The sequence below is a fragment of the Spermophilus citellus genome, assembly GCF_964194105.1.
Source record: "Spermophilus citellus genome assembly, chromosome: 12".
In the NCBI taxonomy this organism is placed as follows: domain Eukaryota; kingdom Metazoa; phylum Chordata; class Mammalia; order Rodentia; family Sciuridae; genus Spermophilus; species Spermophilus citellus.
Genome location: NC_138198.1, coordinates 116,995,152 through 117,016,327, shown reverse-complemented (window position 1 = coordinate 117,016,327; position 21,176 = coordinate 116,995,152). Strand labels below are relative to the sequence as shown.

At 34.7% G+C, this 21,176-nt stretch overlaps 1 protein-coding gene across 3 annotated transcripts in view; it reads left to right on the top strand.

The window, feature by feature from the left end:
* PIGN (phosphatidylinositol glycan anchor biosynthesis class N) overlaps positions 1-16,953 on the top strand; it is a 127,428-nt gene extending 110,475 nt beyond the window's left edge. For all 3 annotated transcript variants that reach the window (XM_081263670.1, XM_081263669.1, XM_081263668.1), the window contains one exon: positions 16,100-16,953. In XM_081263670.1, coding sequence (XP_081119796.1) covers positions 16,100-16,223 — 124 coding nt within the window. In that variant the 3' untranslated portion in view covers positions 16,224-16,953. The remainder of the gene's footprint in view (positions 1-16,099) is intronic.
* Positions 16,954-21,176: the final 4,223 nt, after the last annotated feature.

Here is a 21,176-nt window from a genome sequence, read left to right as displayed (position 1 = left end):
TAAAACTTATATGTTAGTACAGAAGGCACCAATGTGATTTTGCATTAAACATAGAAAATAGCAATTATTTTAAGCCTCTGGAAGCAAGGTACATCTAACTCTTGTCATTAACATATTAGCAAGTGTTTTCTTCGGATGCTGTGGGCAGGGGGAATGTTATGTCTAGAGAGGACTAAAGGGCAATGGAAAGATATAGAAGAAACTGCTTGAATTGGAGGGTTAATAGTGGATCACTACAGTGTCCTGGTGTGTTCTCTTAATCTACCTTTGGAAAAAAATATTTTGTGACTTTTAGAATCTTTAATGTGGGAATATTTTAACATGTATACCTGTAAAATTGTTTCTGAAAGTGTAATCTGAACAAAATATCTTTTTCCTCTTTATTATGATATGAATGTCAGTCACCAGAATCTGTTAAGTTTTTCTCTTTGAAAAGAACACAAACTTGACCTTTTTTTCTTTCTTTCCCCCAAAACATTCTGAGACAGAGTATGAGGTTTTCTTCTTTTTATTATTATTATTTTAGAGTATGTTTTAATAGACTGATTTTATTTGCTTTAGTTTATATTTAGTCTCATTTTGTGTTGCTAGGAATTGTGTATGTTTGCATGAGACACTTCATTAGACATTTTGCCTTTCTGGCCAGCTCACGGCTTATATAGCCTTGACTTGTTTTATACACACACACACACACACACACACACACACACACACACGTATGTATATTCACCTTTCTCAATACACTGTGGATTCCCTCAGATCGGCATCTGATATGAATCTCTGATATGCCATATGTACTTGACACATAGAAGGTACTTATTAGATCACTAACTTTATCTTCTTTTGTCTCATCAACAAAAGCAGAGGGAACATTTTGATGTCTTCTTCTTATCCCAAGGTGCCCAGGCAGATAGTAGGCCAGAGCATGGGCTTAGACTGGAGTGCCTGGGTTTGAGTCCCTCTTTGACCACTTTTTATCTGTGAGGCCACTATTAAGTGACTTAATCTTTCAAAGCTCGCATTTCTGGCATAGTCATTTTGAAGGAATGAATTCATGTTAAAGCATTTTCTTGGCATCTAATACATTTCAATAGATGTCCACTATTATTACTGTTATTCTGTGTTTGTTTTTAATACTGTACAGTATTTTTGGTATTTAATGTACCTCTCCTTACTCCCTCCACAATTTAATTAATTTATTTTCATTTTGACATAGGTCAGAATTTTATTTGTTTGACAAATATTATGATAAAATATAGCATTTTTGTGTGAAACTCTTTATCTTCTTTTTAACTTTTTATCTTTAATGGTGATAAATGTACACCATTTACCATCATAATCATATTTTAAACCATCTCCTGATCTCTTTCCATCTTACAAAACTGAACTTTTGAACCCACTAAGCAGCAACTCCCCATTCTTCCTCTCCCTAGCCCTTAGCAGCCACTATTCTACTTTCTATTTCTAGGAATTTGACTACTCAAGAGCCTCTATTGTTTATTTGTCTTTTTGTGACTGGATTATTTTACTTAGTGTAATATCCTTAAGGTTCTTCCATGTTGTGATATGTATCAGAATTTCATTCCTTTAAAGCTGAATAATATTTCATTATATGTATGTATAGCATTTTGATTATCCATTTATCTGTCAGTGGACATACAAACCATCTTGGTTATTGTAAAGAATGGTGCTATGGATATAGAAGTAAGACTTTTATATGGGAGAAATCTGTATTGGTTTGATGTTAAAGAGGTACCAAGGAATGAAGTGGATTTGATTTTCACATTAAAATGTGCATTACTAATTTATATTACACTAATTAAGAATTTTAGATTTTTCTCTGATTGGCTTGAGGCTTATCTTTACCTGGCATATTTTTTCTTCACAGTACAAAACCTAATTTTTACCATCAATAATAACATGTATAAAATACAAAGCACCTTTTGATATCCATGATTTCAATTCAATTCTGCAAATATTTATTGAGTACCAACTGTGTGTTAAGTATCAACTGTATGTCAGAGGAATTGGGGATAAAAACACAGTCCTGGGCCTCAGGGAGCTGATAACTAGAGAAAGAAACATCCCTAACCAGGCAATCTGGGACCATGGGAGAAGTTCTAGACCAGTCTGTTATGTCCTGTGGGGGCATACAGAGTGCCTTTCTCAGCCTTGCAGGGTAACAAAAGGCTTCTTAGGTGAGGGGCTGTCTGAACATGGCAAGTACAAGGTTTTGAAGAGTATATTGAGTCACAGAACTGAGGGAAAACATGTAAAGTGAGAGAAGATGAAGAGCAGAGAACAGAAGTGTGGAATTGAAACTGAAAGAAGCCACACAGCAGGAGAAACCCAGGAGGGAGTAGTATTGTGGAGATCAAAAAGTATTTCAGAGACTGGGATTGTGGCTCAGTGGTAGAGCACTCGCTTAGCATGTGCAAGGCCCTTTCGATCCTCAGCACCACATAAAAAGAAATAAGTAAAATAAAGATTTTTTTAAGTATTTCAGGAAGGAGGGAAGTCACACAGTGTCAAGTGTTACAGAGAGATTAAGGAAAGACATGAAAGTGAGCATTAGAGTAAGCAGCAGTGGTCATTGATGAGCTTGGCTAGAACAGGTTTACTGGTATGATCTGGTATTAGATTGCTACACTGAGTTAGACCACCAATTTCTGGACGAGTGCTGCAGACCAAAGGTTATTGTTTTTTCTTCTCTGCCAAGACCCCAGTTTAAAAAAAAAAAAAAAAAAACTAGGATAACTAGGAAAAGCGAAGAGGACAAGAGAAGGAATATCCACAAATGTGAGTTAAACAAATTCCAGAAGAAGGATAATCAGAGAAGGAACACCCCAGAATCTACAGGCAGGAAATGTCAAAGGAAAGTAAGACACTTAGAAGGCTCCAGACTCCATAATGTAGAAGTAAGGGTGATAAAAGGGAACCAGAGGGGATTAATTGAATGCTTGTCTACCAAATACCAAATAATGGTATTAACAAGCTCTCCATAGTCTCTACCTCCATTCCTGGGCAAAAAGTGTTACAGGCGTTTTACCATCAGGAGAAAACCAGAGGATGCCTCTAAAGAGACTGAAAAAAGTCTGGGGAGAATTTCACTGCTTTGTTATATGTGCTGCCTACTCAAAATAAATCTCTTCCCCATTCATTCATAGCTTCCTCCCCTCTATAACCCAAAGAGCAAAGCACCCCTACTGCTCAGCCTAAAACATGACATAGCAATTTCTATCACATACATAGAACTTACTGGTAGCCATTCTATTTCTGGCTGACACCTAGAGGGAAGAGACTTTCTTAAAAAGTTAAATACACACCATGTTGTGACCTAGTCATTTCATGCCTATGTATTTATCCAAAAGAAGGAAAAACATGTACACAGAAAAACTTGTACAGGAATTTTTATTGTGTCTTTATTCATAATAGCCCAAATCCAGAAACAACCCAAATGTTCACCACATAACTATGGCTAAACAAATTGTTCTACATCCATGTACTGGAATACTACTTATTGATAAAAACAAATTGATGACTGATGCACTCAACTACATGGATTAATCTCAGAAACTATATTGAGTGAAAGAAGCCAGGTATGTAAGAGTATATAATGTATTACTACATTTGTATAAAATTATAGCTGGGCATGGTGGCATGCACCTATTAAATCCCAGTGGCTCAGGAGGCTAAGGCAGGAGGATCATGAGTTCATAAAAAGCCAGTCTCAGCAACTTAGCAAGGCACTTAGCAACTCAATGAAACCCTGTCTATAATAAAATATAAAAAAAGAGGTACGGTTGGGTTTACTGGGTAGCCCTAACAGGAAGAACAGAGGACTAACGGGCCATTGATCAAGCTTCCAAAATGATGCCCACACCAATTATCCTGTCGAAAGAGGGAACTGATAGCTCCCAAGGTATCCCTTAGTTTGTAAGCAATAGCAGTGCCTGCCAGATGATGGCCAAGGTTGTAAGAACCACCCTGGGTCCTCATAGCATGGACAAACTTATTGTAGACAGCTGAGGCAAAGCAACAGTTTCTAATGATGGGGCCACTATTCTGAAACTGCTTGATGTTGTCCTTCCTGCAGCAAAGCCTTTAGTGGACATTGCCAAGTCCCAAGATGCTGAGGCTGTTGATGGTACCACTTCAGTGACCTTGCTGGCTTCAGAGTTTCTGAAGCAAGTGAAATCATACATAGAAGAGGGTTTTCACCCCCAGATCATCATCCAAGCCTTCTACATGGCCACCCAGTTGGTAGGGGGGTTCACCTGGCTTTGCCTGGGCATCTTCACATTCCTCTTAGGATAATAATTTAACTGGAGCAAGGAGTGAATACAAGAACAGGATTATTTGGGCATTTCCTTACTTCTTTCTGGGAACTTAACTTCTATTTAGTAGCTTTTTGATGAAATAAATTTAACCTCATATTGAAGTCAGCCTGGTAGATTATGATACAGACACAGGTTCTTAGTAAGTGACAGCTTTTTTTTTTTTTTTTTTTTTTTTTTTGGTCTTACCGTGATAGGTGAGCACTCTATTCCACTGAGCTACATTCCCAACCTTATTTCTATCAAGTACTTCTAGCTCATCTTGAAACCTAGCTATCTTTCACCTCTAACCTTGATTTTGTGACTAAGAACAAATCACTTAATCTTGCTAGACTTTACTTTACTTCCTTTACTGATGACAGCAAAAGGAGAAAATTTGGTGATAACATTAAAATGAGATTATATATGAGGAGTGCTTTAGGAAAGATAAAGTACATACACACACACACATGTATATATACACACACATATATTTGTATACACATTGTATTTGGGGGGTTATGAGGGATTGAATTCAGGGATGCTTAACCACTGAGCCACATCCCTAGCCCTTCTTTTATTTTTTATTATGAGACAGGATTTCACTAAGTTGCTTAAGGCTATACATTGTAAAAATTTTTTATATATTTATTTTTTTTGTTGAGGTTGGACATAATACCTTTATTTTATTTATTTATTTTTATGTAGTGCTGAGGATTGAACCCAGGGTCTTGCACGTGCAAGGCGAGTGCTCTACCGCTGAGCCACATCCCCAGCCCTACGCATTGCAATTTTTATATAACTAATAAGTGTTAGAAGTCAGAGGTATATTTAGTAAGACAGAAAAAAAGGGGTGATGTGGCTCAGTGGTTAAGCACCCCTGGGTTCAATCCCCAGTACCCCTCCAAAAAAAAAATTCTAGAATAGTCTAGGTGTGGTGGCACATACCTATAATCCCAGTGGCTCAAGAGGCTGAGGCAGGAGGACCCTGAGTTCAAATTTAGCCTTAACAACCTAGACCCTAAAAGCAACTCAGCAAGACCCTGTTTCTATAAATAAAATAGAAAAAAGAGGTGGGGGTGTGGCTCAGTTGTTAAACCCTCTGGGTTTAATCCCCCCCACCAAGAAAAAAAAAGTCTAGAATAAACAAAACTAATCTGTAGTCACTGAAAACTGAATGGTAGTTTCTGGGGCTGGGGCAAGGGTAGACTTGACTACAAAAGGGCTTATGGAGGCTGGGGTTGTGGCTTGGTGGTAGAGTGCTTACCTAGCATGTGTGAGGCACTGAGTTCAATCCTCAGCACCACCTAAAAAATAAATAAAATAAAGGTATTGTGTCCATCTACAACTAAATTTTTTTTAAAGGGGAGGCTCATTGGGAGATTTTATGGGACTAAAAATGTTCTATATCTTGACAGTAATGATGGTTACATGGGTATGCCATTTGTCAGTACTCAGCTAACTGGATGCTTCAAATAATTCCATTTTCTCTTATGTAAATTATACCTCAAAATTGATGTATAAAGAAAAACAGAAGAACTAAGATAAGTATCTAAAATTGAAATGAGTAGGAGGGCAGGAATCCTCCTCTTTCCTTGTAAATAATGCTTTAAATTGATGCTCAATAAACAGCAACATAAAGATACTAATTCATGTTAGGGAGAAAACTAGCAGATGTTCCAAAAAAGAAGTAGAGTGGATGCTCTGAGAAGTGGGTGAAAAGGAAGGAGAGATTGTTACTTTTCGTTATAAATCTTTCTCCATTATATTGCTTTTTTGGTACTGCATGTACAACTCCACTAAAAATTAAAGGGAAAAGTCACAAATGGAATTGGAAGTCAGGAAGTAGAATTTTAAGTTTAGATCATTCTTTTCAAGCTTAATTAGAAAGGGAAAGAAATATAGGGCAGTGTTCACATGAGTGTACCTTCCCACCTTTCTATGAGGGAGATGTTATTTTCATTTCTTATTACTAATGAGCATGAAGAAAATTATAGGTGGAAGGAGTGAATGTCACTAGTTTCATTGATCTTAATTGGAGGTAATATATGGGACCCAAGTGGAGGAAGATTGTTCACAGATTAGACAGAGAACTGCCCTCAAGATAAGAGTAAAGTTGTGCTTGCAGAATCCATATACCCAACAGTTGGGTGTTCGAGATATAAGTCCTGAAAAGGCATGACAATGGAAGTTCAGAGACAAGAGAATCAATTTATATTAGGCAAAAGGCAAAGACAGAAGCTCAACTTGAGTAGGAGTCCAGGATGTCAGTCAAAGGATGGCCATCAGTCACACCTCTGCCAAAAATGTTTTGTGCTATACCATTTATAATATGTTCCAACACATTATTTCATATCATCCTCATCACAAGACAGTGAGATAGATATTATCTTTCACATTAGATATATTTACTCTCTCCACTTGACAGGTGAGGACGTTGGCCCTATGGAGATTTTGACTTGCTCATGTCACAGGTCTTGAAAAATTTTAGCTGGATTTTTCTTTTTTCTTCTTCTTTCTTTATTTTTATTTTTATTTTTTTATTTTGAGACAGGTTCTCACCAAGTTTCAAGGCTGGCCTTGAACTTGAGATCCTTCTGCCTCAGCCTTCCAAGTGGCTGGGATTATAGGTGTATGCCATTATACCCGGTTGTTCAATTGGTGTTAAAGGTAAAACTTCTGTAACTGAGGTTCTAGTGTTCCAACTGCCCTTCATTGCTTCTACATACAGAGAATTTCCCAAAGACTATATATTGTAATCTAATTAATTCTTTTTAAAAAAGTGGCTTTGTATCTAATCTTATATTTGTTATTGTTGCAAAGGAATTATTAACTGGAAAGTTGTTTTTTTTTTTTTTTAAAGAGAGAGTGAGAGAGGAGAGAGAGAGAGAGAATTTTTAATATTTATTTTTTAGTTCTTGGCGGACACAACATCTTTGTTGGTATGTGGTGCTGAGGATCAAACCCGGGCCGCACGCATGCCAGGAGAGCGCGCTACTGCTTGAGCCACATCCCCAGCCCCTAGAAAGTTTTGAATAATGTAAATTTGGAAGTAAAGGAGAAAGAAATATTGTTTAGGAGGAAGTGAGCCAAGAATGAGGTTATCTTAGGTGAGAAAAGTTGGCCAGAGACCTTTGTTTAAAGTACAGAGTATAAGTCCTGTCTTCAAAGAGAAAATATATTAGTCAGCTTTTTTGCTGCTGTGACTAAAGGATCTAACCAGAACAACTCTAAGGAGGAAAAGTTTATTTTAGGGCTCACAGTTTCAGAGGCCTTAGTCCAGAGAAGGCTGGCTCCATTTCTTGGGGCTCAAGATGAGACTGAACATCATGGCAGAGGGTGTGGCAGAGGGAAGCAGCTCACATCATGGTGATCAAGAAGCAGAAAGACTGACTCCACTTTCCAGGTACAAATATGTACACCAAAGTCACGCCCCAATTCCCACCTCCTCCAGCCACACCCTACCACTTTAGTTAATCCTGTCAGGGATCAACTCACTGATTAGGCTAGGGCTGTAATCCAATCATTTCTCCTCCAAACCTTGTTGCGTTATCTCACATGTGAGCTTCTCGGGGACACCACATCTAAACCATAACAGTTGTACAACAGATTTCCATTTCCATTTCATCTTGCATAACTGAAACTATATGCTCATTAAACAACTCCTCATTTTTCTCTTCCCAGCACCTGGCAACCACCATTCTACTTTCTGCTTCTGTGAATTTGACTACTATAACTCCTCCTATTGAGCATCTTTTCATATGCCTGTTGGACATCTGTATATCTTCTTTAGGGAAATGTCTACACAAGTCACTTTCCCATTTTCAATTTGGGTTAGTCGTTTTTTGTTGTTAAGTTTTAGGAATTTTTTATATATTCTGGATATTAACTCCTTATCAGATATTATTTGCAAATGTTTCCTTCCATTCTGTAGTTGACTTTTTACTCATTTATTATATTCTTTGATTCACAAGTTTTTCATTTTGATGTACAATTTATTAATTTTGCTTTTGTTACGTGTGTTTGCTTGATACATTTTTAAAAGAGCTGTTGCAAAACTTGCATTTAACATCTAGCATGACATTCTTCCTGGCATGTGTGTGACACTTCCACCCTATTCCTTGCATTCTTTTATGTAGTCATTATGGAAATAAAACATTCATCAGAGCATAAAATATAGCAAAAAGAGAAAATACAAGGCATAAAATAGTGAGCATCATCCAAACCAAGTGAAACAGAATGGCATATTAGCACATGTAGACTGAAAATGTTTTGATGACCCTCCTCTCTGCAGTACTAGTCATAAACATGGATGTTAACTCCATGTTTTAGTATTCTAAGTAAATTATGTATACACATTAAAATATTCCATAGTTAACTAATGGCATACAGAGCACAATATGCTATCAAAGTATCTTATGTGTGTATGTTCTTTTTTTAAAAATAATGGTAACTGCACTATACATATGGTGATCATATTCCCTGGTTTACCTAGGATGGCCTTGTCTATACAATAATAAAGGCCCAAAATGGATGGGAAGAGGATAAAGGGCAAACCTGTTAATGGTAGAGCCTAGTTTATCTCATTCTCAGTGCTTCATCCTTAGTGCTTTATCCTCAGGGATCTAACTCCCAGATCTAGCTTCCAGATTAAAAAGTAAAACACCATATAATAGGGTTCACATGTCAAAATCTCATTATCATATCATATCATAGGTGCTTGTTCTCAAAAACTTCTTGAAGGCAGATACAGTAAAGAACCACAGATCACAGTTCTGTTCATCAGGGTAAGGGCTTTGGACTAAACTATATAAATTATTCTATTGAAATATCTCCCAGTTCTATTTTTCTTCTTATTGTATCATCCAAAAAATGCCCAATTTAAGAGAATGTGATTGAAGGGACAAAATGAAATCCGAGTTAGGGAAATTAGGCTTTCTAAATGGCATTGTCCCTGAAAAATACTTCAATGTGAGGGTTTTGTTTGGTTTTGGTTTTGTTTCCCCCTACTCTTGTTGTTGGTGGATCTTTATTTTTATTTGGTGCTAAGAATCAAACCCAGTGCCTCACACATGCTAAGCAAGTGCTGTACCACTGAGCCACAACCCCAGCCCTCCCCCCTGCTCTTGTTGGCAAGTTAGAATCCTAAAATCTTTCCTTTTTACCCTGTACACCATTAATAGCATATTCTGCCTCAGTGAACCATGTGGTGTTGGTCTAATGGCAGGAGCGGTTCATGCATTTTCATAAACATCTAATTTATTGCCAGGAAAAGGCTTGGGTAGTGGGGGAAGATATACTTCCAGATTAAAAAGTAAAACACCAGTTAATAGGGTTCACATGTCAGAATTTCATTATCATACTTTTTCTGCTTTTTATTTGTGAGACTGTTGCTTTTAAGATTGGGGGTTTCTAATTATTCCTAAGTGAAAGTATATTTGAAAAGCAGAGATTTTTCTTGTCTTGCTCCCATTATTATTAAACTTACTGGTAGTGTTCCCTTAGTGGGAACCAAGGTTATTTGAGATGTGTTCCTGCAGTGGTTTCCCTTTGTGACATTTTATTTTCAAGCTCCTTTTTGTTAGTAATATAGTTAATAACTGCAGCCATTTCATGCCTGTTATTCATAGGAATAGAATGTTGTCCTTTTATCCTCAGTATTGTATTGTGTTATGAATACTGAAGTGGTGAGAATCTATCCCAGAATTTTAGAGAGGAGTTGGAGCCCTGTGAATGCAGCCTGGCATGTGTCTGGAATGTTTATAGAGTTGTTGAAATGACTGCAGTAGATTTCCAATGCTTTTGAGATTCTTCCGCTTTTAATTTTTGGTTAATCAATAAGTAGTACTTTCTTTAACAATAAAGACACCTTACCAGTACATGAGACAATGTATCCATTTATAGGTATAGTACTCTCTGTTTACAGTGCGTCTTCAGAGCAGATTTTTTCCAAAATTTAATTGGAACTCTGAAGAGAATACACTGCAGTCCATATATTCAGCTGAAGCCCCAGGTTAAGTGCAGCCTTCCTCTGGAGAACCTGTGGCATCCAGGTATTCATTTAACAACCATGTGAAAAATATCCTGCCCAGGCCATAAAGTTGTGTTCAGCTGACAGAGCTAATTTAGTATTTTCTTCTTTTGAGCTTTACACTTTATCTTCATTTATTGCAGGTCATAAACTTTACAGAGTATTGCCTTTTATATGGCATACTGAAAGTGCATTTTTAAAACTAGAGAAAAATTCCTGTGAGGTAATATTCACAACTATAAAAATCTACATTTAAATTTACGCTCTAAATGTGTTTGTAGTGAGGTGAATAGAGTCAGGATCATCAGTTTGATTGAGCTGCAGTTTGATTTGATAGCAGTGTTCATTTGGTCTTTAATTGTTTCCTACATGCTCTATTGTTATATCTTATTAAAATACAAATGACAGCTAAAGTATTTATCATTTCTCTTTAGATATAATGAAAATTCATGATTCTGTTCGATTATTCTTGAATGTCCTAAATATAATTAATAAGTGAACAATGAAGTGTCTTTGTTCTTTGAATAAATATCAAGCTATATTCAAATCAGTGGTTCTCAACCTTTTTTTGCTGCAGTACATCTGACAGATATGACCTGCTTCTATAACCCATCACCCTGACTGAGAAGAATATAGTCAAGCTTATATCACTTATTGTGTGGGCTAAAAAGACCTGCCTGGCAGTTCTATGTGCCCCTCCACTGGTACACTGTCCTTCTCTTCCATCACATATTACACCTTGAGAACTGCTGACTTAAATGATGTTTGTGTAGTTGGGGGAGAGTGGAAACAGCTGAATTCATTTCAAGTTGAGACTTCATGTTCCTTTAACTCTGCTAATGCTTAGATGACACTAAGACTTGACTGATGCAAAATATCACGAGCTGGATGCCTTAACAGCTCAATGACATGATGCTGATGAGCTTTACAGCTGTCTTCTGCCAATGATGTTAGTTTAAATGAGCCAAGAGTCAGTAATTTCAGGCCATTGTAAGAAGATAAGTGATCTGTGGTATGAATGCCTTCCATAGATAGACTTTCATTAAATTTGAGAATGGGTCACTTACTGGTTTTAAAAAATATTTTTGTTAAAAGAGATAGTCATAACATTTTGACCTTTTTGTTACTTAAAATAGTAACAAAATTTAACAGAACAAAAATCTGCTGGCATGTAGCTTTTTCTTTCTATCTCTTAGAAATTTTATTGTGATATAATTTATATACCATCAATTCATCCAGTTTAAAGTTTTGACTTACTCAAATGATTTTAAAATCATTTCAGTAATTTTTAGCAGTTTATTAGAGTTATACAACCATCACTGTAATCTAGTCTTTGAACATTTTCATCACCCAAAACATTCCCTTGAACCTGTTTACAATCTATCCCCTTTCCTATACCCAGCCCTAGACAACCACTAATCAGCCTTGTATCTTCCCCTCCCTCTGTCTCTCCTTCTCTCTTTTTCCTTCATAGTGCTGGGAATTAAACCCAGGGCCTCCTGTATGTGAAGCCCATGCTTTACCACTGAAACATATATATACCCATCCACACTGATCTATTTTCTGTCCTCAGGGATTTGACAATTTATATAAGCACCTGATTTTTTTCACTTTGTGTAATGATTGGGGGGTGGGGGACATTAATCTATAATGTAGCTTATATCAATACTTTGTTCCTTTCCTTTGCTAAATAGTGATCCATTTTGCTGATATTTTGTTTATCCATTCCATAATGTAGTATTTTACATTATATTCCTTGTACTTTTCTTCATTTACCTAGATCCCAGCCTTCTTGCCTGGTTTCCAAAATCAAATGGAGCTTTCCTGGATTTGATCTTTTAGGCTCTCTAATGAGCACTTTGTACTCCCTTAACTTAGTCATCTCACCACTTGAATATAGACTTAGGTCCCCGGCCTGGGAAATAAACATTTTTATAGCACGAAATTGTGACTTTTTAGGCAGTTTATTGAGTTGAAGATTTTGACCTCAGGAACTGGTCAACAAATTTTAAATGTCCTGTTAGGTCTGAGAGATACAATAGAGTTGAAGATTTCTGTAGTAATTATGAAGTCAGCCTTAGAGTTCTCTGCCACTGATGAGAAAAAAAAAAAAAAATCCTAGTCTTGCTTACAAATTTAAAGTGAGTCCCGTCAGAGCAGTTTTGGGTTTTCACAGTTATTCCTTTATCTTATTGTCTTATAGTGTGACAAGGCTTTCTGTTCTCATCCATTGTTCTAAGTAATGATTCTAATACCAGCAATACACTTCACTTCATGGTTTTTTTTAAATATTTATTTTTCAATTGTAGTTGGACACAATACCTTTATTTTATTTATTTTTATGTGGTGCTGAGGATCGAACCCAGGGCCTTGCACGTGCTAGGCGAGCACTCTACCGATGATCCATAACCCCAGCCCTCACTTCATGTTTTAATATCTCATAAGACTCATTTTACTAGAGATTCTTTTGTTTCTTTAAATTTTTTTAAACATTTAATTTTGATTATGACTACTATTTTATGGAAGTCTGATTTATTAAATCTGCTGAGGTAATAGAAAACAAAAGAATATTTTATTATTTATTTTAATTACAAATTATCCTCTTCATATAATAGACATCAATTGAATGTCCAAAGGGCCTTAGAGATGCAATGGGGAAAAAAGATAAAAGTTGATGGCTCCTAGTTCCATAGGGCTTATACTTTCTTTCTTTCTTTTTTTAATCTTTATTTATTTATGTTTTTATGTGGTGTTGAGGATCGAACTCAGTGCCTCATGGGTGCAAGGCAGGCACTCCACCACTGAGCCACAGCCCCAACCCCAAGGGCTTATACTTTCTGCAAGCTGATACATATGAGACAAAAAGAAAACCCACAGTGGTGGATTCCATGGGTTCTAGGAGCCCTAGCCAGTCTGCCACCTTCTTTCTGCCATTTGGAGTCTTCTTGTGTTCGTTTTATATAATGTCCAAAATGTTTAGTTGTACTTAGCAGGAGGAGTAGGGGATAGCACACCTACTTCATCTCATTTTCCCAGCATCCATGTGCCTTGATGAACTTAAGTTACCTTGCTTTGGAAAACTTTTAAAGTAAGATCCATTTACCAACATACCAAATTCTGTGTAATGAAATGTCAGCATGGCTCACTTAATTTTAACGATCTTGTTTATTTTGGCATGAGTTTTTCCAAAGTATTATGTTAAAATAAATTTCTATATAATTTTATTCCCAGCACATCTAGATAATAATAGTCTTATAGTTGTTTTTATTTTTGAATAATTATCAGTAATTTAATTAAATAGAAGATAAGATCCGAATCATATTCATTCTAGGTAAAAAAAAAAAAACAATATGCACATACACTAAGATAAATTTAAGTAGAAAAATTCATGTCTAATACCTATTACATCACTTTTATAGTGAAAACAACAGTTTTTAAAAACTGCCTTTAGTGTTAATATTTGTTCATCAATTAAGGATCTAATTTTATTGTTTTCTTCTTGGGTATGGTGTCTATCCTAGACAAGAGCCAGATTTCTAATGTAACTGGTTATAATCCTTGCTGTTTCATTTTCCAGCTCTTCCTTTTTTGTTTCATATTTACTTTACAGGGTAAGCCTAGAGAAATTCTATATAAGGATCTTCAGCCTTTCCAAAGACAGTTTTGTCAGACTAAAACTTTACCATTGGAGGCTCTTAAAAACTGTAACATTACTTAAAAAAAAAAAATTGCACGAAGTAGAAAGCCCTTCTTTCTCGGTCTTGAGAGTCTTACCAATGAGCAAAGACATGACAACATGGTAAAGCTGACCTAAAACCAGCAATTTGGCACATTGGGGGCTGCTTAGCTATGAAGTTGAAGTGGTTGGGAAAGTAGGAAGGAAACTATTCTCCCATTTGCTGGGGGTAGATGAGAGAAGGGAAAGAAAATATGAATCCCTTCCTCACTAGCTGTGTTGTAGGCCTGCTAAAATATTGTTCCCCTCTCTTTGTTGAACAGTGTTAAAAAAAAATATATATATATACATACATATATATATATATATATGCAAATCCATTGTAAAGGTAAATAGTTAAATGTAACTGATAGGCATTGAAAAGAAATAACTTTACAATATACACCTTAGCTTAGTATGGGCAGTACTGTACTAGTGTCACTTCATGAAGCCTCTCCCCCCTACTGTACCTTTGTCAGATCTGTAACCTACATTTCTTTCCATTCTTTGAAAAATTTTTAATATGTTCTATGCGGTGTATAAGTACTGTGCTTAAAAAGGAAAACAGAATGTGCTATTGTTGATAGATAAGAATGAAGAAATTCTAATAGTATCACTCTTCTTTTTCTGATAGTCTGGAAGATAATAATAGCTTTTGATTATGAGATTAATGAAGAGATGTGTCTGTTTCCCCTTTGCTAAAATTTCTTGACTAAAACTTGAGCTTGGATAATGTTTTTCTTTCTTAGTGACTGGTAGTTTAAAAGGTTTTTTCCCCACATTTTTTTTATTGGTGCATTATAATTGTACATAATAACGGGATTTTTGTGTTATAAATTTTACTTACAGTGACTATTAGTTTTGACAAAGTACTTCCAAACTTACTTCAGAGCATAAGATGGCATGCTCTAAAACGTCAGAATACTTAACCTAGGGACATCTTTGGGGATTCAAGATAGAATCCAGAGGGTTCAAGAATTGGGAAAAAAATCGTTTTCGTTTTTCTACAAGTTTTCGAAATTTAACCCAGATGTCCTATTGTCCCACTTATGGAACACCTAAAAAATTTAAATTGAGCAACAAATACATCACTTATGGTAACTTCAAAATAAGTATTTATGGTCTTAGAGTTTTATTCTTTTACAAAAAGTAATAAGTGAATTTATTAGTGATAATATTCATTAAAATATTATTAACAATAATAAATTATATAATAAGATTATGATTTCCAACCTATATTAATGCACCTATTTCACTGAAATAGTCTCAGAATTGAAAACTTGGGATTTAATGGGTTAATTTATACTGGTGACAAAGTCACAGGAACTGCTAAATTTTATATGTTATATGTTATAAATAATTTTTTTCTGTTATATAAATTTTATCTTTGTTATATGTTATATAATATATTTTTATATTATGTTATATAATATATTTTTATATTATGTTATGTAATATAAAATTTTTTAATTTTATATGTTATTTTTTATAATAAATTTAAATAATAAAATTTTTTTATTTTATATGTTATATAATATAATTTTTATAACATATAACAGACATTTTTATAACATTACAATTGTTACAGATATATCAAAATATCTTCATCACTATTTTAGCATAATGGTAGTTTGTGTTATTGGAATTAAAATTAATATGTAATCAGTATGCATTATTAATGTCCAGTATACATTACCAAGTTCCTGTGACTTTGTCACCAGTAGAAATTAACCCATTAAGTCCCAAGTTTGCAATTCTGAGACTATGTCAGTGAAATAGGTACATTAATATAGGTTGGAAATCATAATCTGATCTTATTATATAGTTTATTATTGTTAATAATAAGTATATACAGTACTCATATTACCATATAACAAGTTTGGAGTTAAAAAAAATATTTTGGCCTCTATTTTGAAATCATTGGTACCTTTGTAATTCCATGTATTGATATATCCGTTTTAAAACGTTTTTAGGAATCTTGTGCTCTTCCTCATGTGTTCTTTTCTCTGATGATTGCATGTTTTTCTCCTTTTACAGCATTAGCCACTATGTGATTGTCATGTCCATGACCATCTTTCTGGTGTTTCTCAATGGCCTGGCACAGCTGCTCACAACAAAGAAACTCAGACTGTATCGCAAACCCAAAAGCCATCTCATATGATGTTATGGACACCTTCATTTAGCATCTGGATTCTCTCTCCTGCTCATCTAAAATCCCATTAAGGATTCAATAGGAAAATGCATTTTGATGCATTGTATATTTCTGTAGAAAAAATAATATTTTGAATTCTGAACTTATAGGATATCTGGGATAAAGGAGCTTCCTTTTCTTTCTTTTTAAGATTGTTCAATCATTGTGAAACAGTAATGATGTCTATAGAAAAGCATTCTCCGTTCTCATTTTGTTTTCTTTTAGCTAGCTGCTCGTCTCAGTGATGTTTCAGAGCACTTGTCACAATCTGATCATCAAGGTACCACTCCCCATATGCCCGAAGAAGATCATGCTTCTATGAGGGCGGTAGTGGTGGCATCAAAATCACTGGTGTGGCTGAACTTGAAGGACTCACCACATGGCACTGTAAATATATATCCGATCTCAGCGCTGGTTTTGTAGCAATTCTAACTGCTCAATAATATCACTTATAAGACAATTAGGGTATCTTATTTCAAATTGACTGAAGCTCTACTGGAAAAATACTTGCAAGTTCTTGTCATTTTTCTTCGGTATGCAGTTTACTGTCTTACACGTAGTGCTATTGCCAGGGGTGTCATAGTCAATAGTTAGATGCAAGTTTAACCTTGACATTTTTTCCTCCATTTATGGTTTATCATGGAATTTCTAGGGGTGGAAAAGTAGAATACTTGGTATTTGTGTCTTTTTAAAAGGAATAGTTTTTAATTGTAGATGCAACATCTGTTACCTCTGTAGTGTTTTTTTTTTCATATATTGTTTCAACAGAATTTTTCAAATCAATGGTTAAAACAATATCATAAGAATTCTTGTTAAAACTGTTCTTCTGGTTGTGAGATTCTAATCCAAGGGCCTAAATTCATCTCATTAAATTTAGATTTCCATTTGTAAACTAATTCTTTTTTTCATTTGTAAACTAATTCTAATGGACAAGATATTTTTGAGAGTAATTTTTTATTCAGATTTTTCTTAAAGTGACCTTTACATATCACTGAAGAGTTGGCCATGGTATGCCAGAAGCATTTGGCTGATGGTAACCTTTATTGGTATATGTCCCATTTTTAAAAAATAATTGCTTTTGAAATAAGTTATAGCATTATTAATTCATATTAGTGACAAGAAAACCCTTTACAAATTACTAGATTTTTCACATTTGAAGGTGATTAGATATGATTTTTAAAAGCTCAAAACTCAATTTGATAAAATATATTTTCTGTATTTTTATTTATGATGAAATATAATTTACTGTGATGACATGACACTGAATACAGCAGTATCAGTATACTAATAGAGAGTTATTGATGTTAATATAAGACCGCATGCATCAGTCTATAATATGAAATTAAGGTGAACATCTGAGAAGCTACCATAGCAAACAATGCTATTGGCAGAAAGAGAATCCATGAGCTTTCATAAGAGAGTTTTATATCTTTTTTTTTTCTTTTTTTTTTTTTTTTTTTTTGTGGAACTGCAGATTGAACCCAGGGGCGCTTACCACTGAGCTACATCCCCAGTCCTTTTTTTTTTTTTTTTTTTTTTTTTTTTTGAGACAAGGTCTCACTAAATTACCCAGGCTGGCCTAGAACTTGCATTCCTCCTGCCTCAGCCTCTAGTCTCTGGGAGGCTATGCCCAGCTTTTTATCAGTTTTTTCACTAATCAGATAAGATTCATTACATAAAGACTTATCACTTAACTCTTTTTATATTTAGTTTTGCCTTTTGTTTTTTTCCCAGATTTTCATACAGAAAAATTAATGGATATTTTATTACAACATTGTAAAAGGTGTTCAGTGCCTTATCTTTAATTATTATGTTCTTTGAAGCCTGCTTTTTTCTTCACATTGCCTTTTGGGGTCAGTGTGAGTTGGCAGAAGAGGAAAGTGCACCCACAGCCCCAGGCTTATGTTGCTGCACTATAATTGGATCCCTCAGACTCACTGAGAAATGAACCTCTCTATGGTACATTTTCTCAGATATCTTAAAGTGTTTGAAATATATATTTTTGTATTGAATAACCAAAAAAGAAATGATATTTAGGCAAAATGTATTTATGTTTAAGACATATATTTTTTCATTCTATCTATAATGTACTAGATTTCTGAATCAGGACTTAAAGATATTTGCTAATCACATGGTTTAAATTAGAAAATGCTATATAAAGTAAAGTGGACATATCAAGTAGAAAAATCTTGAACAACAAAAAAAAAAACATGCTGTATCTCATGGATGAAGATTAAATTTGGGAGGGAACACTAAGGCTTTAGGAAATGAACTGCAGCCTGTGAATAATTTACCAATAGACTAATTTTCTATATTATTACATTTAGTGTGCAACATTGAGAACACAAAGTTATTTAAAGTTCTTTTTATTCTATGGTACTTGGGATTCTTTTATGGTACTGGGGATTGAACCCAGATGTTCTTAACCACTTAGCTATATCCCTACCCCTTTTTGGTTTTTGGTTTTGTTTTGTGTTTCTTTTGAGAAAGGGTCTCACTAAATTGCTGAGGTTAGCCTTGAATTTGTAATCCTCTTGCCTCAGCCTCCTGATGCCTGGGATTACACACATGTGCTACCACGCCCAGCCTCTTTTTCATTTTTTTAGGAAAATAATGTAAATGACAGTATATTTAGAGATAACTCAGTAATTTCCTTCCTTTTCACAGTCATTCTTGTTGACAGTCCTCCTGTCCTCTGTAAGATGCTTTAAAGCATTTATTATTGTTATGCTTTCAGTACTAGAGTAATATCTTTATAGCATTTTTCCATTTTTTTCATCAACATGTTTTGGGATTTTTTTATATACTTTTTTTTTTTTTTTGGTACCAGGGATTGAACCCAGGGCCTCACCCATGCCAAGCAGGTGCTCTGCCACTGAGCTACATCCCCAACACACATCAGCATGGTTTTTAAAGAGAGTAAAAGTGGGTATTTCTATGAAGAAATAAAAAATCATTTGAGATGTATCACATATTAAAATGTATTACAGTTGTAGATTACTCACCAATAGAATTATAGTATTTGTGAGCCACCAACTAGCATTTCTGAAAACATGTCCCATAGAACATCAGTTCCTTTGTATACAAATGTAAGTCATAATAAGAAGCGTTCCTTGATGAAATATACTTGAGAAACACATAGTCAATCAAAGTTAAATAGGTACATTTCTTTATTAAGGAAGCTTAATTTATGTGTATTGTGAAGAGTAGAAGATAGCCATATGCCAGACTTTCTGCTTACCTGATCGCAGACCCCATGTGAGAGTCTCCCTCCCATTTGATGACATACTATAGAAATGTCCTCATAAACTCTCATACTCAATTTGTCACACTGTTTTGAAAAATAGGGTGTTGTATGTTTAATTGAATAGTTTTTCCTGAAGACAGCAAAATCATACTTACTTTAGCCTTTAATGTGGGAAAACTTCAAAATGTACTGCCTGCCTCTGTTTAAATTGTTTAGTATCATTTAGTTTTTCATGTGGGAACATTTACTACTACTGGATTGCATCCTGAGTTTCTTATATTTTACATTCTTTATCTGAAAAATAAATTCATAACAAATATCAGCTTGTTTTCTTGGGGTTAGACACTGTTGAAGATGATATGAGTTAAAATATGTAATGATGCTTTGTCACAAAAAAAATTTTAAAAACATCAGCTGTCATGATTTTCTTTAATGGACCTCAAAGGACTAACATTAACATATAAAACTATTACTCTTGTTTAAACTAATGAACAGATAAATTCGTTTCACAGAATTTAGTTAGCTTGACTTGCTTCAGATACCACTTGTAGCAAATATCAGCAATTTATGGATTTTTAGAAGTATTTCTTTAATGTATTCAATGGACTTGAATAATATGACTGACAAGGATAATTGTCAATTCGGCAGACATTAGCTTTTACCTGTGACATCCAATATTTCTAGAATAGCTAGTAATTGATAGTCAATATTTAAAAGTTCCTCTTCTTGCAGATAAGAAGTAATGTCCTTAAAGTTTGAAGCCACAAAAATAAAATTACAATTTGACTAATGCATCTTTGCTTTCCTTGTCCTATCTCTGAAGTTATTGTAATTGGTTTTATCTTATTAAAAATTCATCATACCATTTCAGCCATGTGATCAAGTTCAACACCAACAGTGATAAGTTATGTTGATAACAAGTATCCTGGATGTGATATGATGAGAACCCACATTACCTAGATGGTCTTCTTCCCTAGGATTCATAACTCTGATCTAATCATGAGAAAAAAAATTCTCAAGATAGGGATAGTCTTCAAAGCTGTCAAGAATATCAAAAACAAGGAAAGACTAAGAAACTGTCATAGCCAAGAGGAGCCTAAGGAGATATAACTACTAAATGTAATGTGGCATCCTGGATGGGATCCTAAAACAGAAAAGAACATTAGGTAAAAAACTAAAGAACTTTGAAAACATTCTAGACTTGAGTTAATATCACTATTGGTGCATTAATTATGAAAATTTTCCTTACTAATGCGAGATGTTAAATATAGGAGAAACTGGGTAAGGAAGTGTATGGTAACTACCATTTTTGTCAATTTCTATGGAACTCTTCTAAAATAAAAAGATTCATTGGTTTTATATTTTTACTCTATGCACAAATAATTTTACATAAATACATATGTGGTATCATGACAGGTAAGCAGGTCGGGGAAGGGGTGGTTTGTATATTCCTTGGTTTTTCCATGTTACTTCTCTCTTCTCTTACTTTTTGTTTCTCTGGTCATATCACTCCCATCTTTAGCCATTTGATTATTAGCCCATCCTGTGTACTAATGTGTTTTTTTGTACTAACTAATGGAAACTGACAGTTTCCAGGAAGTACACTTCCTGTAAATGTAGTGTGTGTAGCAGGCATCTGTGTATTTGCTTAGCACTCCCCCTTTGAGATGGTTGTG